At 47.7% G+C, this 23,670-nt stretch overlaps 1 protein-coding gene across 1 annotated transcript in view; it reads right to left on the bottom strand.

Moving 5' to 3' along the window:
* The window catches only part of KIF26A (kinesin family member 26A), a 140,328-nt gene extending 121,805 nt beyond the window's left edge, over window positions 1–18,523 (bottom strand). Inside the window, exons 1-2 of the mRNA XM_035105016.3 lie at window positions 18,086–18,523; window positions 17,555–17,821 (exon numbers count right to left, since the gene is read on the bottom strand). Coding sequence (XP_034960907.3) covers window positions 17,555–17,821; window positions 18,086–18,100 — 282 coding nt within the window. The 5' untranslated portion in view covers window positions 18,101–18,523. The remainder of the gene's footprint in view (window positions 1–17,554; window positions 17,822–18,085) is intronic.
* Window positions 18,524–23,670: the final 5,147 nt, after the last annotated feature.

The following is a 23,670-nucleotide window of genomic DNA, read 5'->3' as shown; positions in this document are numbered from 1 at the left end:
CACCAATACTGGCCACAGGAAGCCTCTGGACCAGTGCAGGGAGGGCATACTTTTACATGGGAATGTTAAAGTTGGAGAAGACTCTCCACATGATGTTCTCTTGGTGGGGAGCAAGTGCCACCCTGGCGGAATTTCTCCCATGCAAAGTGAGCTTACCAGAGGTCGGGGGGGTGACAGTGGGGATGAGCAGCAATGTTGAGAGGAGCATTGGTAGTTACATTGTCACCCCCACCCCAAAAAGAAAATCAATGACATTGTGCGGCTAAGTTTAGTTAGCAGGCGACCCTGAACTTAGTTGTATCTAGGTGCCATCAGGAGTTTCCTTGTTTAAGAGAGATAAAAGTTTTTGTGTAAGAGAGATAACAAAGTATTGTCTAGCTCAGGCATTGGCAAACTCGGCCCTCCAGATGTTTTTGGGACTACAACTCCCATCATCCCTGACCACTGGTCCTGTTAGCTAGGGATGATGGGAGTTGTAGTCCCAAAAACATCTGGAGGACCGAGTTTGCCTATGCCTGGTCTAGCTTCCGAGCCGGTGCTTCATTCTAAGCCTTTTATGGCAGATAGAGCAAACTGCACAAAAAAAACATTACTAAAAAGAAGAAAGGAGAATACTGTATACTCATTATTAGAGGTATGTACGTAGTTTAGCTAGGACAGGCCCACACTGTTGGATAGCTCAGCTGGTTAGAACGTGGTGCTGATAACAGCAAGGTCGCAGGTTTGATCCCTGCTATCTTAGAATGAAAGACTTGGTAGTGTAGCCAAGATTTCTCCCTTCCCTTTGGAATGCAAATCCATCCAAATAGGGGTTCTAAAAAATTAGGGTTCCAAAAGTCAAAGGTAACCTCTAGAAATACAGGATGCTCCCTATCCATAGAGGGTAATGAAAAAAGATGAAAGGCGAGCAGAGCTCATCCCCTCCTGTGTTTAGTTAACACAGCATCAACACCTGAATAGATCTATTGTTCCCCAACAGGATGGGACTTAACTTCAAAGCTGGCAAACAGAAACTAACACTCAGCTATCAAACCCAGCCATAAATTGTAGACTTACCACCAGGGTTCAATGACCTAAACTATATCATTATTTGAGGTCACAGGTTAAAGCATTTCAGACCAGTTCAGACTTCGACCAGTTCAATCCGCAAGCACGAAAATCCTATCCACATTTGTTTGTTTGTTTGTTGTTTTATATATAAAAAAGAGCAGGGGCAATGTTTCCCCAATGCAAAAGACTAGCCGTTAAAATCTAATTAAAAGCCACATATCCATCATAGTAAAATTATGCAAAATACATACACTAACTTATATCCCACCCTCTCCTCCTCCATTCATCTCCCCCCCCCCCGTGCTCCTTCGGAGCTGCAGATAAAAAATTAACAACATTGGGAGAAATATCTGCAATATGCAGAACATGGGTATCAATAATGCATGGTTTTTACTTTATCTTGTAGGTAAATTGCTGTAGGAAACGGTTCTCCCGACAGATTGCAGGGATCCTGGATGTATTATAAATTGCTTCTCCTTAGAAAAATCCACAAAAGAACAGGAGCGCCATGGATTTCATTGCTATTCAGTCATACAGGCAAAAGAGAGCATGCCCACATCTTGCTGAAGGAATGCCAGGCACAGCAATCTTCCTTTTCCGCCAGGACCCAGACCCACATCAAGGCGCTGAACCTGGGCCATGATTGCCATGCAGGAATTTAGCCTGTAAATTTTCACAAAGCCTTAGCTTAAAGAGGGAACTAAACACACAGAATCCAGCCCAACCAGTAAGGAAGACTAGTAACACCAAAGCTAACTTTGGTGAGTTATTAAGGGTGGTCATGTGTCCTCCTTTACAGAGGACAGTCCTCTGTTTGAAAGGCTGTCAGAAGAGAGTCCTTTGTTTGAAATAGTTCTCTATTCAAAGGACTATCTCGTCCAAATCCAGTTTAAAGATAAGGGACCCTAGGAAGCGCTGCACTTAGGCAATTACAGACTCCGGATTGAAAGGTCCATAGCTGCCAAGTTATCCCTTTTTAAAGGGATTTTCCCTTATGCTGAATAGGCTTCCTCGCGAGAAAAGGGAAAACTTGGCAGCTATGGAAAGGTCTTATGTATGGGGTGGGGGGCTTGCTAGATGATAATTTATATTACTGTACTTCGCTCTTTTCAAAATATTCTGATGACTGCAGCCCTGGACGTCTGTCGCAAACTCCTGCCCCAATGGCACCACAACTGAACTGTGAATCCGCGAAGTCACACGAAAAGGGGCAAAAAGGCCCTAAAAGAGCATGGAAATGGTTAGAAACAGCGCCAAGCAATCCCACAAGCCTTTGCAAGTGCAATCCCAAGATCCCTTGCTCCAACCCTCTGAGGCCTGTGGAGAGTTGGGAGTTTGAGCAAAGGAAGTTTGGAGGGTGTTTGCAGGCTTCTTCAATGGTGTTCCCAATAGATGCAATTTCACTTAAACATGCAATGCCTTGGAACGTAACCCCGCGTAAATTGGGAGCTGTAATAAACATTTCGAAAATTGGCTTCAGGCACCAGGCCCACTGGCAGACCAACTCTGTGCTGCAAGGATGTCTGCAAACATGTCATGAAGCAATGGCTGCTGTGAGGAGCGCAGAGAGAAGAAATGTCATGATGAATATGCAGCAGCACAACCGGACGCCTTCATCTTCCCGAGATGCAACAAAACATGTCTCTCCCATCCATATCTCTACAGCCACAGCAGGCACTGTAACTCTCCAACAGTTTGACATCATCCCCAAAGGCACACTCCTCCACTGCCTCCTGAGACAGACGGATGCCCGACAACATGCAAATGAGCGCGTTCACATTTTATGTGAATCTTCACCCTCTTTGGGTGGCCACACTAGAGTCCTTCAGTCAGACGTGATCCTCACAGCCAGTTCACTGATCCAGGCAGCAAGGAAACTCCAACCAATCAAACTCCGATCAAAATCACAACAATCTGTTTTGTGAATCCTGCCAAGTACGGACGCACAGCTGAACGTGTAAAAGGTTCATCGCAAACTTTGAAGTGGTCAGGGAAGCAAGGAGCACGAAGCAACGGTAACTCGAAAGTTTGAGTAGCAGAATGCTAAAGAAAATAGCCTAAGGTGACCACAACAAGGGCCTGTGAAGACAAGGTGGGCTAAAGATCACGCTCTATTGTACATGTAAGCAGCCCAGGCGAAAACTGAAAGCAAGGCAGCAATCAATATTCAACCTCTGTCAGTTCGTGGAGATATTCCCGTTCCCTTAACACTGTGGAAGGCCTCCTGACACATTTGAGTGTTGCAGTGGAGCTGGAAACCCAGCCCTGCAAAATCCTTCGAACGCTCGAATGAAGGCTTTTGTGTTTCACAGCTTACACACTTGCCATTAGTCAACGCTGAACTTCCAACAGAGATATCACGTTCTACATTTTGTTCGAAATGGGTTTTCATAGCATCGTATTCACAGAGCAGCATAGAAAACCCTCCAAACAGTGTTAGCAGAAGATGCGTTAAGAGCTAAATGAAAATTGATCATTTCCCCTCCTGCCCGCCTGGTCTTCAGTTTAATCAATTCTGGACAGATAGTGGCATATGGAAATACTGGGACGCATTTGCTAAAACCCAGGAACACTGATAAAAAGCCTGGTTTTAAAGCACAATTCGTTTCCAGGCTGGACTGGATTCAAGGAAGGAAAGGGGAGCTTGCGAGGCCAAAAAAAAAAGTGCTTTCGTACAGAGAAATCTGTTTGAGGGGAAGAAGACTTGGAATAACAATGGTGAAATATGAATAATGTTATGCTGGTTTTCAGTGCAATCTTCTACATGCCAACTCAGAAGTAAACTCCACAAGGATTCTGATGAGGCTTACGCCCAGGTCAGTGAATACTGCTTGTGGCCTTAATGTGCACAGTTACTAGAGATGTAAACGTACGTCATAGTCCTATAAAAACGATTCCATTTCAACAGAATCCAGATCTTTGCACCAAAAGGCTCAATCCTATTGGATGCTGGTTCCCAATTAGGCAGGAATGGGGAAATCTTTTGACCCAGTGCATCAAATCTGATGAGACTACCCATCAGCCAATGGTCTGCCATGATTATGATTGACACCTCTCAATGCACAGATGTGATTGACACCTGTCAATGTGCAGTGCTTCCAAAGACCACGACAGTCAGCTAGTTGTCAGGAACATGGGAAGTGCTGTGGAAGGAGCTTTGCCAGTTAATAGTGCCCTCAAAGCTCCCTTTGGCCAAGACGCACCTTTACCTTTACCTTCCCCATACCCATGGCACATTTGACATCATCAGGCATAGGGCGGGCAGGTGGGCATGGCTTGCAGGAGACAGCCTGGCGGGCCAAATGCGGAGCCCTATCAAGCCAAATTGGGTCCATTGGCAAGAGCAGGCATAGGCAAACTCTGGCCCTCCAGATGTTTTGGCCTACAATTCCCATCATTCCTAGCTATCAAGACCAGTGGTCAGGGATGATGGGAATTGTAGTCCCAAACATCTGGAGGGCCGGAGTTGGCCTATGCTTGGGCTAGAGGTTCCCCAACCCTGCTGTAAACCATGGTTTGCAGTTGAAGATCCCTGCAGCCCTCCCTGAAACAAATTCTCCCATCACTTCTCCTGTTGCCAATAACCATGGTTTAGGAATGCATGTACAAGAAATGCAAAATCAGATTCCAGCAGCCAGCTGGTAAACCATGGTTGGAAACCTGTGCTGGTTTCTTCGTTTATTGACTTGTCTTCTATTTTTCAACATTCAGCTGCGCTGCTTTTTCATATTCACCAATGAAACTCAATTGGCCGTTTCTTCTGACTAGACACGTGTAAGATTCTGCAACCCCCAAAATAACCCAATTAGGACTAAGCATTTTGTTTGGGGGAGAAGCAGAAAACCAAGGAAGGGGATGGAATGAAGTATCCTGGGAAATAGCCCAAGTGGCTAGAAACCAAGCTAAGATAGATCAGCTGGTAGAGCATGAGACTCTTCATCTCAGAGTCGAGGGTCCGAGCCGCATGTAGGGCAAAAGACCCCTGCATCACAGGGGGTTGGACTAGATGATCCTCGTGGTCCCTTCCAACTCTACAGTTCTATGATTCTAAGCCTGAGGAGGAGCAGTACACACTGCGACACTTTGCTGCATGTGGTTTCTAACTAGGAAACCGCTGCCTTCACTTAACAAAAAGCAGATTCTGCAAACAGAAACTTGCTCTTCATCTCACTCGATGACTTTCCAACAATGCTAGCTGCAGTCAAATTTCAGGTCTATATTTAGGCTGGAATCAGTTGAACTAACCCAGTAGATTGTTTCCTTGGGTTCCTGCCTTTGTCCGCAGTTCCTGGAGCGTTAGCTGGTCCACCTGCAGCCAACCTCGCCTCCTCGGGTTCTCTACAGTTTGCCAGCAGCAGCAGCAGCTACAGACCCCAAACATGCGAACTTATATGGGGAATGGAGCAGGGCAGGCCCTCAGCTGTGTAGGTCAGCAGTGGGGCAGAACAGGGAGGTGGGTCACCCTGAACCTTGAGCAGGGAGAGGTGCAGGGTATATTGGGGGAGACAAGAATAGAGGAGGGTTGCAAATAAGCTATTGCAGATCCTCCAAGTGTCTCTATTTTCCAGGGACATCCCTGATTTAGAGAAGCCACCCCGGTTTCTGATTTCATCCCAAAATGTCCCACTTTTCCTTAGGATGTCCCTATTTTCATTGGAGAAATGTTGGAGGGTATGGAGTTATCTGATCCCAGAGTCCGTCTGAAGGCAATCCTGTATAGGGAAGGTTTTTTAAAATGTTTAATGTTTTATTATGTTTTTATGTAAGTTGGAAGCTGCTCAGCTTGGCTAGGGCAACCCAGTAAGATGTGTGGAGTATACATAGCAAAATTATCATTATGGAATGGGACGTCCCTATTTTCATTGGAGAAATGTTGGAGGGTATGCTATTGGGGCATACAAAGACACCTGGGTCAGCTACGTACAACCTGAAGATACAGGTGGGCACCCAGCTACAACCTACACATGCCTTCCATGGGAAGCAACTCGGGGAAAACAGATGGAATGATATATGAGGCATTTTCTGGAACCTTTTCCTACACAAATTTCCCTATTGGGAGAATTTGCTCTGAGATTTTCTTCTCTTCTTCATTTTCCAACATAAAATCTTCTGGTGCTCTTCTAGGGAGAGTGATTCAATTCAATATGCGTCTTTTACTTTGATTTAGTAAACAAAGCTGGAAACTTCGAAAACAGACATGCTTGCCCAGTACTTTCCTTTTTGCAATTGACATCCATCCATTCATTGTTACTAACGAACTTATGGAACAGGAAAATTTTCAAGGGGGAAAACTTTCCCATATAGCATAACTGTGCAAAACTCTCGACAGTATAGAGATACTGTGTGCGGCCCCTACAGAAGGAGAATGAGGCTCCCTGCTTCAGACAGTTTACCTCAAATTTACGAAAGACAACGTAAAGGATCTGGGAGTCTTGGTAGACCACGAGGTTAACATGAGTCAACAGTGTGATGCAGCAGCAAAAAAGCTAACGCAATTATAGGCTGCGTCAACAGAAACACGGCACCCTGATCAAGGGAAGCAATAGTACCACTCGATCCTGCCTTGGTCAGACCATACCTGGATTACTGTGTCCAGTTCTGAGCACCACAGTTTAAGAAGGATTTTGAAAAGCTGTAAGGTGCACAGAGGAGGGTGACAAATATGATCAAGGAAGCAGAGCCTTGGGAGGGGCATTTGAGGGAGTCGGATATGTTTAGCCTGGAGAAGAGAAGACTGAGAGGTGTTAAGATAGCCCTCTTCAAATGTCCAAAGGGATGTCGCTGGAAAGATGGAGCAAGCTTGTTTCCTGCTACTCCAGACCTATGATTCGAACAAGGGTGGAGGGAAGAGCTAGCCCACAAATCCCTGCGTGCCCCACTTCTTCCCGCAGGTGCGCCAGATTTCCAGTTTGCAATACTGCCTAAAATGGGGCTTCTGTTTCCACTGGAAGAGAAGAACGCCGGTGTTAAGAAACCTCTGCAGTCACCCGGGGTGAGTTCTTTCCTCCAGCAGCTGTGCTATTTAACATGTCTGAGAAGTCGGGAATCGCCATCGCTGAACGCTTGGCAGGAACAATAAAGCAGGCAAGCGCATATTTCAACAGGTTCAAAGTAACCTCAGATGTCGGCAGCAGATGCTCTCTTTTGCACACACGCCCGTCCCGGCGTATCCCCCAGGACTTTTTTGAACTGGTTGGAGTGTTTCCTCCCCTTCCCTCTAATAAGCCAGGGTGCTGGAGAAATTAGCCAGGGAAAGAAAGAGAACAACGGTAATTACCCTCCCACCGCCAGCCTAGGAGGCCTTCATTATTAATTGCAGCCTCCTCCTGCCTCCTCCAGCCTGGATCCCCCACTGGGAAGAATCCAGGCTGCCCTGGGGGTCAGTGTTGCATAGTGACACCACTTCACCTGCCTCTATGAAAGTGAGCGGCCAGGAGGGAAAATGCTCGGCACGGCTCTCATTCCGACAGGGCTCAAAACTCATAGAGAGGAGGCGCCAAGCCCCTAGGTGGCTTTTAAAGGGTAGCAGCTGACAGGTCTAATCAGTCCTCCGCCTTGATTGCACAGCTGCCGCGAGGATTGCCAAATGCGTCTCGTCTCGGTTTCGGAGGGGTGACGGAGATCTCCCTTGCCAAAGGGGAAGGATCCCGAGACCCATAGCTCGAGCCAGGCAACGATGGGCAGACGCCGCATTGATACGGCCCTGCTACGCCCAAGGGACCGCTGGACTCAGCCAATGCCCAGCCTATGGCTCTGTAGCCGCAAACTACGGTTTACTGTGCCTAAGGCGGCCGCAGACGCTTTGCTCGTCCCCACTCACGAAATGAGGGGAAAACGATGCACAACCCTTGGGCTGAGCATCACATCCGAATCAGGGAGCGTGATTTGTTATTTTGGCTAGCCGAGGAGTGAGGAACCTCAGGCTTGGGGGCATGGGTGGAGCCAGGGGGGGGCAGCTGCCCCCTCCACCCAAAATCAAGTAAATAAATAAAAAAATACTTAACTGAAAGTAGAAACTGTAGAAAGATTTTGACAGGTTTTTCTGAGCACTTGGGGTCAGAAGAAAGTAATTTGAGACAACTGTTGTTGAGACATTTCATTCTGAATATGCTAGACAGAGCCAGACAGAGGATTATGACAGGTGGGTGTCCTTGCCCCCCCCCCAACATAAATCCTGGCTACGCCCATGCTGGGGGGGCAATTGTGGTCCTCTGGGCCACTTTGTGTGGCCCCTGTAACTCCCTCACTGGCCCTCTGACAATGCCTCTTGCTTGTCTGGAAGAGAGATAGGTGCATGTGCCTAGGAACTACCCTACTGTACCAAGGAAAAATTTGCATTTGTTGCTCCACCCACTTTTGCCTCTGGCTCCGCCCACCATTAGCATATGGCCCTCAGAAGGTTGCTAAACAATTGCGCTAACCACAACCCACAGTTTGGACATAAAATATGGCTTGCCCTGATACAGCGCACAATTTGATTCTGGGGTTTTTTTATCAGCACGATTAGGGACAAAGGGTTATGAAGGTCTCCGACGCACCATCCCCAAGAGCACTGATATCCCAGCCAAACCCCATCTCTCATTTCCATAGCAGTGAGCAGAGGAGGAATGGCTACTGGGAGGAGCGCAGGAAGGAGAAACGCCCCGATGCATCTGCAGCAGCACAACTGGACACCTTCATCTGCCCCCACTGCCACAAAACATTTCTCTCCTGTATCGGTCTCTACAGACGCTGCAACCATCCAACAGCTTGACCTCACCCCCAAAGGCGCTCTCATTCATGGTCTCCCGAGACAGACTATGTAAACACAACACGATCCCAGAATCAGCTGCGGGCAAAAGATCATGCACAACAGTGCTGTTATAGCCGTTTTCTGGGAGGAGAGGGGATCAAGATCATAGAATCATAGAATTGTAGAGCTGGAAGGGACCCCAAGGGTCATTTAAGTCCATCTGCAAACTTAGCTAAAAGCATCCCTGGCAGATGGCCATCCAAACTCTGCTTAAAAACCTCCAAGGAAGGAGAATCCACAACCTCCCGAAGGAGACCGTTCTACTTTCTTACCATCAGAAAGTTATTCCTGGAATTATTAGTTGGAATCTCCCTTCTTGTAACTCGAACCCATTGGTTCGAGTCCTACCCTCCAGAGCAGGAGATAACAAGCTTGTTCCACCTTCCATGTGGCAGCCCCTTGAGATTTTTGAAGATGACCATCATATCTGCTCTCAGTCTCCTCCTTTCCAGGCTAAACATGCTCGGCTCCTTCGACTGTTCCTCATAAGGCTTGATTTCCATCCATCTACCCACAATCCCTGTCCTCCAACAGTTGGTTAGCACTGCCAACAATAATCCAACAACACGCACGCAGGCCTGGCATGTAATGGGTCTTGTTGCAGATAGGAACTATGGAGTCAGGAAGCAGTTAGTCCCTGTGCATTTATCTGCAAACGTTGTAACTATAAATGCAGAGGGGGTCCAGATTGTGCCAGCTCTTTTCCCACGTTGTGCAATGACATTTTGTCTAATCCACTGAGCCGCTAAAGCAAACACAGAAACCTTGCATGTTACTACTACCCACCCACCCCAAATCATCAGCAAGTTAACTAATTTCCTCCCCGCTGTTTAAATAAGAAACTCCCTGAAGGATCCCTTTGAGAAATCCATCCCTAGGACAATTATACAGGGTGTGATGCAGTACACAATGAACAATAAACGGAACAGCGACTTGTGGGTTCCACTTGCACATGACAATTTTGCACAGCAGCTTCAGAAAACCAAAAAGAAGAGAGCGCATGGTATGCATTCAGTTCTATGGCAGGAGGTAACGACATACTCTGTTACAAATCTTTGGATGGATACTAAAGCTAATCTTTGCTTCTGGTGCTACTGAGAACCAAGCCTGACCTTATCCTCATAGCTCCATCCTTGGTCACGCTATAACAAGGATAGTCAGTATGGTGGCCCTTCAGACCCATTTTGCACCTGGCTATTGGCCACGCGACCAAGTGAAGATGCCCGACGTCTCCAGGTGCATGTCTGGGGATCCTTGGATCTTGACTTTTTTCACATACTAAGACCTCACCCTGTAGAATTCTACCAGGTATAGTTTATCTGCGCAGATTGAATTGCAGGAACCAAAAAGCTTTTTTCTGTGCAGTCTGAGCAGTGAACAATGTTATGGTGAATTGTTGTCGCTTGTCTTCACTCACCATACCACACTGCCCTGTTCACAGTTGTGAAGAATATCCCTACGTTAGGAATGGTCCAATTAAGAAAAATGGGGAAAGGCAAATACTTATGTGAATTAAGTGACTTTTCTTCTTTAAGTTCTCAAAGTTCCTAGCTCAGGGTTGTCATCTGAACTAGCCAGAAGTTTAACTGATAATCAATCCTACTAGTCAGTCCATCACTTGAAAAATAAGACTTTAGAGCCATCTTGCCCAAAAAATGACAATTAAACATTCTGTTTGGGCGACTGAAGCCTTGGTTTAAGGAGCCATTTTTCGCCTGGCTTTTTATATCTGAGTTTCTAACACGGCTCACATCGTCCTTGACAATTGGTCACGCTGACTGGAGCTGACAGGAGACACCTTGGTTCCTCTTAAGACTGCAAGGGGAGTTTGGGGAATAGATAGATGACAAGGGACTCGGGTAATTTCGTTTTTAATTATCTGTTTGTGAAAGGACAAGAAGGAATGAGGTTAAACAAGTCACAGGTTTCTCAAGGAATCTGTGTGTTTGCTGGTCCTTGAGAAACCCATTTTACAAACTGATCTTTGGCCAGCAAACAAGTCATTTGATTTCCGTACCATTTGGAGCTCGAATCTGGAGCCATTATCAGCAGCTCTGAGTCGAGGAAGACAATTTCCTTCTTTCATCAGTAGTGATAATCAGCAGCAGAAACTCGCCCTTCTTTCATCTCCAAAGCACCCACCCACCATCAGGGACCAGGTGGGGAGACCTTTCTGCACTTGTGATGAAAGATCCCTTAATTATCGTGGCAAAGGACACAAGTCTTTTGAGTATATAGACGAAGTTCAAAGCAGTAGGTTTCCTGTGTTTACTCTGCCTACCGGAAAGCCAGAACAAGCCACAAAGGACCATCCTTGACTCCTTTTTTGCTTGCTGAAGCTGCAACACTCCCATAAACACTTACCTGAGACTATTCCCCACTGAACATGGAGGCACTGATTTCTGAGTTCAGAGGACTGAACTGTAAGACTGGAATCTCAGACACACTTAAAAGGGAGTAAACCCCACTGGATTCAATAGGACTTGAGTGGATATACTAAGCTGAGGGTTGGCTTGCATGGCAGCATCAGAACTGTTCTTTGTTTTTTTTAAGTGCCCTGCACCTGTGTAACACTGGTCCACATAACAGATGTTCGGATTTAATACATACAAATACCACACCATACATTTTAAAGAACATTAAAGCATGTCACTTCCTCCAAACAATTACCAAGTATACAGAAGAACAAGTCTTGCTAAAGCAGAACCAGCATGGCTTCTGCAAAGAGAAGTCCTGCCTCACTGAGCTTTTATGGTTCTCTGAAAGTGTTGATAAAACTTTGATAAAGGGGCTCCAAAATAAGATTAGCAATCATGTATGAGCTAATGGATCAGCAGCAAGATAGGAAACAGAGAACAGGAATAAATGGAAAGTTCTCCCAATGGAGGAATGTAGAAAGTTGAGCCCCCCAAGGATAGCTATTGAGACATGCTTTTTAAGTTGTGCACTATCTAGAGTTAGTGAGAACTAAAGCAGCCAAGTTTCCCGATGATATCAAGTTGTTCAGGGTCATTAAAACAAAAAAGGGATTGTGAAGACCTCCAAAAGGATCTCTCTGAACTGGACAAACGGGCAGTAAAATGGTGAATATAATTCAATGTAAGCAGGTTATGCAATTGGGGCAACCTTAAATTTACATATAATATCATGGGATCTGATCTGTTGCTCACTGACCAGGAGCAAGACATTTGCGTGGCAGAGAATGACTTGACGCAGATCCCAACCTAGTGAGTGACAGCTGTGAACAGCGGCGCCCAGTAGGGGTCAACGCTCCACCGAAAATTGAGGGGGCCGCCACCCCACCCCACCCCCGCGTACCCCAACCTGGCAGCCCAGGATCCAGGCAGCGGCTGGGACAAGTGGGGAAGATCTTTGCTTCACTCGTCCCAGCTGCAGCCCAGTAGCCCAACAGCCGGGCGGGCGCTGGGAAGAGCCAGTGTGGAGATCACCCTCCATGCATCCCACACTAGGCGGCATCACGTGACACATCACGTGACCTCAGCACCCCCGGCTGTGAAAAAAGTGACTTTCATGCTAGGGAGCATTAAGAAAGGGATCGAAAATAAAACAGTCAATGTCATAATGAAAATATTTGGTGCAGCCACACTTAGAATACTGTGTACGGTTCTGGTCAGCTCACCTCAGAAAGGATATTTCTAGAGGTGGAAAAGGGCAGCCAGAATGATCTAGGGGCAATTCCCCTATGAAGGAAGTCTACAACTTTGTGGGCTTCTATGTTTGAAAAAAGTAAAGTGGGGCATGAAAGAATTCTATAAAATCAGGTATTCCTCACCCCTAATCCTAGAACCTGGAGCTGTCCAATCCAAGTTGAAAACTGTATTGGAAGATTCAGGAAAGACAAAGTTAAGTACTTGGTTAAACTACGGAACTCACTTCCACAGGGTCACCAATTTGAATGGCTTTAAAAGGGGATTGGACAAATTCACAGAGCACAAGGCTAGCCGAACGAGATGACCCTTTGGTCTGACCCAGCAATGGTCTTCTTATGTCGATACTCGGAAGCAAGTGGAAGGAAGTGGAATGCAATCTTGCCTTTGGAAAAACCTTGTTAAATTTCCGGTGCTCTTGTGGCAGCTAGTGCATTACTGAGACCCAGAAGAAAAGGAGGCAGAGATTCATTTCCCTTATCATCAAGTACTTATCAGAGGGTGTTCCTCTGAGACGGGGAGAAAGGAGACCACACAGACAGGCCAGAGGAGAGGGAAGGTCGCCTCACCTGAGCACCTAAGCAAGAGCCACTAACTTTCTGGAGTTAGTACTATTCTTTTCATTCCCCTGACAAAGACCCGTTTATAGCTGAAACTCCCATTACCTGCAAGGAAGGAACCAGGAATCATTTAAGCATTGTGTGTTCTCTGGAAGGCCATTATACCCTATGCGCGAACAATAGGAAATTAACCTCCTATTCACTGACCGGACAACACAAAAGTCTAACAGTCCTGCCTTTGACATTTCTTGTTTCACATGGAAGAAACAGAAGCCCACATCAAGTCAACCTAAGAAGGGCTCTCCCAGTCCCTGATATCAATAGGCTTTGCATCAAACTCTGAAACAGCGAACATCCGATCCCCGCAGTCTGACACTGGATTGCAAGGTGCACCCCCCCTGCCCCCCACTTAAAGACACATATTTAGATTCCATGGGAATTTTACATGATCCTACAGGAAATCTTTGAATGAAAATGAAGGTCAGGGCAGGGGTGGGTTAGCTTCCTCTGCCAGGGCGTCTTTCTCTCCCTCCTCATTCTTTCAAATATCCAAATAAGCATTGTTTAGAAAACAATATACTCCCACTGTTATTTATTAATTATTACTGTTACTACTAAAAAAAAAAACCCAGCACCTCAAATGCATTTGTATGGGCGTCTTGAAAATAAAATGCTAGGCTCTTCACATCCTTGGGGGGGTCCAACCATCACTGAAACTTTGTGATAAAGATCTGGCATAAACTAGTTACTGACTCTTGACTGTGCATAAATCAGCAATCATGGGGATTAATTTCTTTTAAAAAAATATAGATTTATATACAAGATCTGAGGGCAGTCCGCAAGATAAAATTAGAACGAACAACTAGTTACAATCGTAAAGAAATGGCCAGCTTTTAACTTTAACTACTTAATTTTTCAACTTGAAAAGTTTAACAATTACTTTTTTTTATGTGTAGGTTTAAAAAAAATTAAATCTGGCTTTCCAAGAGTCTTCCCTGACACAGACACTCTGGGACTTTATCTTGAAGCCGCTCACATCTCTATCCTAGTTGCCGCTTGAAAAAAAAATCTCCATTTAAAAAATATTTAGTGGTACCTCTACTTACGAATGTTTCTACTTACGAATGGAGCTCCGTCCGCCATCTTGGATGCGGTTTAGATAGGATTTTTTCTACTTACGAATTCTTAGATAGGGTTGCTTCTACTTACAATTTTTTTCTCCCAATGCATTCCCTATGGGATTCGATTTTTTTCGACTTACGAATGTGCGTTCGGAACGCATTAAATTCGTAAGTAGAGGTACCACTGTAAATCTAATATTTCCCATAGAGCCCACAGTGGCAGACAAGAGTAAGCCCCTAGGTCGCCTCCCACCCCAGGAGCTGACAAGACTCCAACCTCCCTAAATTCATCACGCTTGTTGAACTGTGTGCCTTCATACCACGCCCCCCTGGGCTCAAAGCACAACCTTTAATAGCAAACTACTACAATATACCTGAAGTGCAGGTGAAGACAACAAACCTTATCATGGGATGCGTATGGGACTCCCGTACTTTCCTGTCAAGTGTTGAAAAAGAATATTTAAAACAGTTTGGCAGGCTCTTTCAGGCACTCAGCTGAACACATGAAGATCTACCACAAGGGCGGGGACCATTTCTCAAGATAAGGGCCTTCATTCATTTCTGAGCGACCTACCGAGGGCCACATACCAGGGGTGAGCAGGGCCACGGGCAAAAGTAAGCAGGGCAATGGAGGTGAAGTTTACTGTTGTACGAAAGGCTAGTTTCTACACTCAGGGCTCGTCCCATGCCTAGAAAACACCGATCCAAGTGGTTTTGCCTTTCCCACAAAAATCCCGCTCTTTAGCCCTAAATCGGAACAAACAGCCATCTGCAGAAAACCTGATTGCCGTTTGATGCAATTAAGCACTAAACCACAGGCTTTCCCAGGGATAGGAAGCTGGGCTGGTGAGGGGTGTGGCCTGGGGAGAGGGGGTGTGGCTGGGGAAATGAGGTGTGGCCTGGGAAAATAGTATGCAGCTGGTGAGGGGTGTGGCCTGGGGAGGGGTGTGGCCTGGCGGGGCTGGGGCAGAACAGGGTTTTTGCTGGCTTTTCCAATGGTGTTTCAAATACAGTCATACCTCGGTTTAAGTACGCTTCGGTTTGAGTACTTTCGGTTTAAGTACTCCGCGGACCTGTCTGGAATGGATTAATCCACTTTCCATTACTTTCAGTGGGAAAGTTCGCTTCAGGTTAAGTGTGCTTCAGGTTAAGTACAGACTTCCGGAACCAATTGTGTACTTAAACCGAGGTACCACTGTATACGCAATTTCACTGGCGCGTGCAGTTCCCTGGAACGTAACCCCCACGAAAATTGGGGGGTTGCCTGTATACTGTACAAATTATTATCATCGTTATCATTATTACACAAACACTAAACCTGGGGGAAACACTGTGCCGAAGGCAAAACCTGCTCACTGCCCAGACCTCACAGGCAGGTGTAGGGAACCTGTGGGGCTCCAGATATTGTTGGACTGTAGCTCATTATGATCCTTGACTACTACTGATCACGTTGGTTGGATGAATGAGAACTGATGTCCAACATCATCCTATGGTGGGTGGCACAGGTTCCCCAGCACTACAATAGGGTTTCAGTTCATACTGATCTGTACACAGCATTCACACAGAGATATGGAGCGTGCTCTAAACAAGTAGCCATCCTTCTAACAAGAACGTGTACAACAGCACGGAGGTAAAGGTAAAGGGACCCCTGACCATTAGGTCCAGTCGTGACCGACTCTGGGGTTGCGCGCTCATCTCGCATTATTGGCCGAGGGAGCCGGCGTATAGCTTCCTGGTCATGTGGCCAGCATGACAAAGCCGCTTCTGGCAAACCAGAGCAGCACATGGAAACGCCGTTTACCTTCCCGCTGTAGCGGTTCCTATTTATCTACTTGCATTTTTGACGTGCTTTCGAACTGCTAGGTTGGCAGGAGCTGGGACCGAGCAACGGGAGCTCACCCCGTCACAGGGATTCGAACCGCACACCTTCTGATCAGCAAGCTCTAGGCTCAGTGGTTTAACCACAGCGCCACCTGGGTCCCTGGTGGCGCTTGCACTTTGACGTGCACTTTGACGTGCTTTCTACTTGCACTTTGACGTGCTTTCGAGCTTCTACGTTGGCAGGAGCTGGCACTGAGCTCACCCCCTCGCATGGATTCAAACCGCCGACCTTCTGATCGGCAAGATCTAGGCTCACTGGTTTAACCCACAGCGCCACCCGCATCCCCAGCACGAAGGTAGCTATGGCTATTTGTCCCATGCTCTGGAAGTCTAGCAGCTCCTCTCTCTCTGCAAATATGCAGCGATCTGTTGGTGCTTTTAAAGAGAAGTATTCATAGGCATACGGAGGACCAAGAGTACAAAAGGGCCCCCTATGCCAACATTCAGAGATATGGAGAAGTAAAGCAAAGCATTATATGCAGGTATCATGCAGTGTAACACATATCACGGCATTAGGCAACGTTTGGAGATTATCTGAGTGTTCTGAGCGACTCTCCCAGGGGTGTACAAATCTATCCTTTGGGGTTAACGGGTCTGAGTATAACACAGGGCTGAACAAAGAACTCTTGCCAAGCCAGCTAAGCACAAAGCCATGTGCAGCAGCACAGAGGATGACGTACAAGACACCAAGCAGCTCCCAGAAATCTAGACAGCACCTCACCAGCTGGGTAGAGGAAATGCTGGGCACTTTGTGCAAATCATACAGCAGAGAATTCAACACTTTGGTGCAAGGAGAAGCAGCACAATGCAGAGCACTGTTCACAGGGCACATCTGGGCGCTATGCCATGTGGATGGATAAACCGCACTGCACAGTGTGCAACGGTGTACACAGAATTCTCAGAAACGTGGGCAGTTGAGGGTTTTTCTTTTCTTTTCTTTTCAGCTGGCAAAATATGGCACATGGTGGAAGAAAGTGAAACTTGGAGGGCTACACAGTGCAATGAGCTGCAGCTATGAATCCCAGGTGTCCTGCAGGAACTATGTAACAGAAGCAAGACAGAGAGAAACAGAGGTGTACAAGGAATGTACACAGCTACCAAGGCTACAGGCAGCAACATTTCACTGGCACGGGGAAGGGGGTGGGAGTTTTAGGTTGCTGAGGAATACACTGCTTGCTGCAAGCGCAACGAACGTTAAGTGCATCCAAGCCAGCGTTGGGAGATCTAGCCGAGCAAGTATACCACCCAGTGCGCAGCAACGGGCACAGATATACCAAGCAAGGAATGTACACGGATATAATAGTATTCGAGCAACGTGCGCGCCTGTAGTTGGGCAACTGATAAAGAGGGGACATTTAGCGCTGCGCAAAAAAGTTGGAGAGGCCTTTGCAAACTTGGGATTTAGAAGCACCAGCCAATCCAGCGTCCCGGTTCCGGGCCAACCCCACTCTCCAACCCCATCCCAGGCGGGCGCAGACCTACCGGCGGGGTCAGGGAGTTGCAGCCTGAGGCCAGTTTCACCGCTTGCCTCTTGAGCTCGGCCAGCTTGGCTTGGCAGCTTCGGCACCATCCTCCTTTGGCCGCTCTCTCGAAGTGGCCCAGCTCGCCCCCCGAGGCGGCCCCGGCGCCCTCCGGAGCGGGGCGGCTGCCGCAGCGGTCTTCGGGGGCGGCGGGCTGCAGGAACCTCTTCCGCGGCGGGAGGTCCAAGGAGAGGGGCGCCGGTTCGCGCAGGGGGCTCCCCTCCGCCACCTGTGGGAGAGAGCAAAGCGGGAGACGCGATCAGGAGGCTGCCCTGGGCGGGTCCTGCGTAAAAGAGCTCCGGGAGCGGGTCCCCTTTTCCTCTCTCTCTTGCAAAACGCGCATTGCAAAATTCCGCTCCGGGAACGAAAGGGGCAAACTTCCAGCCGTGCAAGGCCGGCGAGATCTCTCCGAGGGAGCATTGAGCTGGGTCCCAGCTGCTGCAAACAACGACCCCATCGGGAAAGGAGAGATCACACTCACAAATTTACTTACCCCCAGCACTGGCATGTTAGAGCCCGGTCCAGGGAGCGCGCAGCTTTCTCCCGGGCTCTGCAGACAAGCGGATTCCCAGTTACAAGGAGAATGACGGCGGGCTGGAGACGCTTCCCGACCCCGGGCTCTCCTGCTGCGTGCCCATGATCGCGAACCAAAATTTAAAGAAGTCGTCCCGGGACAGAGGATTCCTGTTGCAGAAACGGAGCCTCGCTTCTGTCTCTCCCCCCCGCACGCATACACACTTTTTTGTGCAAGCGAAATAAAGTCGTGCACTGATTGAAGAAAAAAAAACTGCTGCAAAACTCTCTCTGCTCCGACTCCTGTTGCTCGCTACGCGATGTTTCCTCCCATAGTGGCAAAACCAGCGGGGGAAGTTCAGGGTTGCAAAGTTAAAGCAGCAGCCCGGGAGCGAGCTCAGAATGGGAGGAGACGGCATCAAAGGGGAGGGAGAGGAGGAGGAGGAGGGGGGAGGGACTTAACCCCCCCTTCATCCCCCACCCCACCCCACCAGCTTCCCAAGAAACGGGATACAGTACTGAGTTCATGGGCAAGCGGAGCACGTGGAAACCGAGAGGAGTGTTAGGGGGAGAGAGAGAGATGGCTCAGGTTAGCAAGCTTCCGAGTTAAACCTCCTTCTGCACTTTCCTGGCTTCCAAACCGAGGCGAATCACTCTGGGTTTGTTTGGTTTTTTGGGGGGGGTGTTGCTTTTAAGAAGGCCCACGTTTAATGGTTTGGCTGCATACTTTGTGGCTTTTCAGCGGATTTATTGGGGGCTTCCATTGGAGTAAGCGGCGTGATGGCTGGTTTTAAAATCATTTGCCTGTCAACAGCTATTATCCATGAGAACTAAATGGAGCATCCATGTTCAGAGGTAGTCTATCTCTGGATGCTGGAAGTATCTGGCTAGCCACTGTTGGAAACAGGATACTGGGCAAGATAGACCCTGGGTCTGATACTGCAGGGTTAAGGTAATAATAATAATAATAATAATAATAATAATAATAATAATAATTTATTATTATTATTTATACCCCAACCATCTGGCTGGGATTCCCCAGCCACTCTGGGCGGCTTCCAACACAATATTAAAATACAACACAATACCCATGTAGAAGAGATCAGATTCATTAATCTGATTAGCATCCCCTGGTCAGGAAGAAGCTGCCCACACTGATCCAAATCGTTAACCCACTCTAGCCGGCACCAACCCTCCAATATTTTAGTTCCAATACATTGTGAGACCTACATTGCCTCCCAGTACGTTTCCGAGCACAATTCAAAGTATTGATGCTGACCTTTAAAGCAGTGTTTCTCAACCAGTGTGCCTCCAGATGTTTTGGGACTACAACTCCCATCATTCCTGACCACTGGTCTTGCTAGCTAGGGATGATGGGAGTTGTAGTCCCAAAACATCTGGAGGCACACTGGTTGAGAAACACTGCTTTAAAGCCCTAAACGGCCTTGGCCCAGTATACCTGAAGGAGCGTCTCCACCCCCATCATTCTGCCCGGACACTGAGGTCCAGCTCCGAGGGCCTTCTGGCAGTTCCCTCCCTGCGAGAAGTCAAGTTACAGGGAACTAGGCAGAGGGCCTTCTCGGTAGTGGCACCCGCCCTGTGGAACACCTTCCCAACAGAGGTCAAGGAAATAAACGACTATCTGACTTTTAGAAGACATTTGGAGGCAACCTTGTTTAGGGAAGTTTTTAATGTTTGATGTATTTATCGCTTTATTATTATTATTATTATTATTATTGATAATATTCTGTTGGGAGCCACCCAGAATGGCCAGGGAAAGTCAGCCAGATGGACGGGGTGTAAATAAATTATTATTATTATTATTATTATTATTATTATTATTAACACAATGGTGTTGTTTGCCACATATGCACCAGTATTAACTGCAGTTGTGAGCATATAAAAAGAGGGGAGGCATGCATGCCCAGATAGCTGCCCCAGCTCGTGTGCTCGGTGCATTTACACTCCCGAATTCTGTGATGGCCACAAACACGACTGCCCTACCAAAGTCTGCATTTGCCCAGTAGAACCACCTTGCGGCCCACCAGTCCCAGATCATGGCCTCCTGTGTGGCTGCCAAGAGCTCATGCCCACTTCTGAAGCCCCAAAGCAAGAATTGTTCAGTCATTTTCATTCAGCTTAGTGCAGGGGGCAGGGCCGTCTTAAGCATATCCGGCGCCGTGGTGCAAAACTCCCTCCGCCCCTCCCCCCCCCCGTTTCCCAGAGCTTTTGGGGGGAGGAGGGCAGGGCTGGAGGAGGCGGGCAGCGGCTGGAGGGCAGCTCCTCTGGCGAGGAAAAGCCTAGTTGATTAGGAAATTCATGGTGTTTTAATCGTTTTGTAGTTATAAGTCAGGTTGTTGTTGTTTTTTGCAATTTGTAGGGCAAAAAGTGCCCTACACTATACAAATAACCTTCTATGTCCTGCTAAACACACCACGAACAACAACATCAACTATAAACAAAACGGCCCCCACCCTTGCTAGCCCCCTCATTCGTCTCACCATTGGAAGCCGCCTAACAGCTAGCTACTATTTTACCAACAAAACCAATACCAACCTCCATAAAATTGTCCGCCATAATCATCGCCATCCTTGTATTTTAATGTTTTGTTGGAAGCCGCCCAGAGTGGCTGGGGAAACCCAGCCAGATGGGTGGGGTATAAATAATAAATTGTTGTTATTCTTATTTGTGCTGCAGTGGCCACGGCAGACGGAGGCTCCGGGCGCGGCACTGCTTCGGTGTGGCATGGTGGAGGCGGGCAAGGGTGGCGAGCTGATGCCGGAAGGCGCTGCGTCCAACCTCCGCCTCTTCCCTGGTGCCGTCTAGAACTTGGCGCCCCGCGCCACTAGCCTCTATGGATAAGACCCCCCGGCAGGGGGTAGGGGACCTCTCTCAGCTCAGGGGTCATATTTCCTTCTGGGGGCCAGAGGCAAAACAGGAAGAGCGAGACGCAGACATTTCACCTGTATGCGGTAGGCTGGTGCCTGAGCACAAATTCAACACATCCCTCTCTCTCTCTACTTCCATCCAAGAAAGCAAGGACACATTTCGAGTAGCCCAATTAGGGTGTGGAGCAAGCCCAGGCAGGGTGTGTCCCGGGGAGATGGGGTGTGACTGGGGAGCATCCCAAGGGGCTAGATAAACTCAGGGGTCCACAATTGACCCTCCCCAGGCCTGAAGTTCCCCACCCTTGGTTTCAGCAGGTCAGAAAGTGTTTAAAGCAGTGCCGTTGGGAGGTGTGTTGATGCTATCACTGCTACCCTTAGTAGGAGGTAGGGTCTCTCCCATTGAGTCCCAGCCCCTGCAAACTTCCAGCCCGGCCATCAACAATGTGTCTTAGGGTCTACCCCTTCCCCCAGTTGCTAAACACAACTAAAAAGGGTAAGTGGGGGCCAGTCAACCTCCCCCCTTTTTTTTGCCAATAAGTCATTCTGAAGAAGAGATGCCGCTGCCAGCCTCGGAGCAATTCACTCTCTAGCCTTTTGTCCCCCACAAAAGCTGCACTCTTCCATACTTTACTTGGAAGAAAATCCTATAGAATCACAGTAGTACTACCCTAAACATGCCTGATCTTGGCTGCTCTCAGAAGCTAAGCAGGGTCAGGCCTGGTTAGAACCTGGATGGGAGACCTCTGGGTTCTGCAGGCTTTTTCCTCTTTGGGAGTGAGTGTGGTATAGTGATTATAGTGTCAGCCTGGGACCTGGGGTTCAGATCCCCACTCGGCTGTGGAGCTCACTGGGTGACCTTAGAAGTCAATGCCTGTCAGCCAAACCTATTGTTGGAATTCAGTGAGGAGAGGAAGACCCATATATGCCAACTTGGGCTCCTTGGAGATAAAGGTGGGATGCAGATGCAATAAATAAATACCTAAAACTGACGAGGCTTACTTCTGAGTAAACCCACATAGAATTGGACTGTATGGGAAGCGTCAAACCTTGCTCTTAGATTTTAAGAGTAAGTGTACTGTAAGGCAGTGTTTCCCAACCTTGTGCCTCCAGATGTTTTTGGACTACAACTCCCATCATCCCTAGCTAGCAAGACCAGTGGTCAGGAATGATGGGAATTGTAGTCCAAAAACATCTGGAGGCACAAGGTTGGGAAACACTGCTGTAAGGGAACTTTTGGCCCCTCCAGATCTTTGCTGAACTGCAACTCATCCCTGGTCATGCTTGCTAGGGCTGATGTGAGTTGTAGTACAGTTAAATCCAGAGGGGCAAAGGTTGTTGTTGTTGTTGCTTAGTCGTTTAGTCGTGTCCGACTCTTCGTGACCCCATGGACCAGAGCACGCCAGGCACTCCTGTCTTCCACTGCCTCCCGCAGTTTGGTCAAACTCATGTTCGTAGCTTCGAGAACACTGTCCAACCATCTCGTCCTCTGTCGTCCCCTTCTCCTAGTGCCCTCAATCTTTCCCAACATCAGGGTCTTTTCCAAGGATTCTTCTCTTCTCATAGGGGCAAAGGTTGCCCAGCCCTAATCTACATGAATGAGAGTCGAGGTCTTTGCAAAGTCACGCACCACCATCCCATTATTCTCATCCGAGAGCCAGGATTGGCTGCTGTTCCCTGTCGAGTGTAACATAGCAAACAATTAGATTTGCTGCCTTGAGATGTGTACAACAGCCTCCATTCTAGACCGGCAGCTGCAGTCCATGATGATGGAAACAAGATGGCTTTAGTGAAGGCATCTGCTAAGGCTAGGATGACCCCTGCAGAAGCCATGGGATGGCCATGATTCCATCGGTAATGTCACAGAATCATGGAATTGTAGAGTTGGAAGAGACCCCAAGAGTCATCTAGTCCAGGCTTCCTCAACATCGGCCCTCCAGATGTTTTGAGACTACAATTCCCATCATCCCTGACCACTGGTCCTGCTAGCTAGGGACCATGGGAGTTGTAGGCCAAAAACATCTGGAGGGGCGAGGTTGAGGAAGCCTGATCTAGTCCAACTCCCTGCAATGCAGGAATCTCAGCGAAAGCATCCAGGACAGATGCCTCCAAGGAATGAAAGTCGACAGCCAAACAGTTCTTACTGTCAGAAAGCTCTTCCTGGTGTTTGGTTGGAATCTCCTTTCTTGTAAGTTAAAGCCATTGGTTCAGGTCCTGCCCTCCAGAGCAGGAGAAAACAAGCTTGCGCTATCTTCCTTCAGATATTTGAAGATGGCTGTCGTATCTCCTCTCAGTCTCCTCTTTTCCCGGCTAAATATGTCCAACCAATCCTCATAAGGGTTGCTTGAGCTCAACCCTATTAATTTTATATTATTTATTTATTTATTTCACCTTTTTGAATAAATGGATACATAAATAAAAATGCAGTAAAGGGTAAAAGGTAAAGGTGGTTGCGGCGCTCATCTTGCTCTATTGGCCGAGGGAGCCAGCGTATAGCTCTCGGGTCATGTGGCCAGCATGACTAAGCTGCTTCTGGCAAAACCAGAGCAGCGCACGGAAACCTATTTGAGCAGTACCTATTTATCTACTTGCACTTTGACATGCTTTCGAACTGCTAGGTCCAGTATACCTGAAGTATACTCCATCGCTCTGCCTGGACACTGAGGTCCAGTGTCAAGGG

This window comes from Zootoca vivipara, chromosome 1 (genome assembly GCF_965207765.1).
Source record: "Zootoca vivipara chromosome 1, rZooViv2.hap1.1, whole genome shotgun sequence".
In the NCBI taxonomy this organism is placed as follows: domain Eukaryota; kingdom Metazoa; phylum Chordata; class Lepidosauria; order Squamata; family Lacertidae; genus Zootoca; species Zootoca vivipara.
The sequence above is the reverse complement of the archived record's forward strand: the minus strand, read 5'-3'. Positions and strand labels throughout refer to the sequence as shown.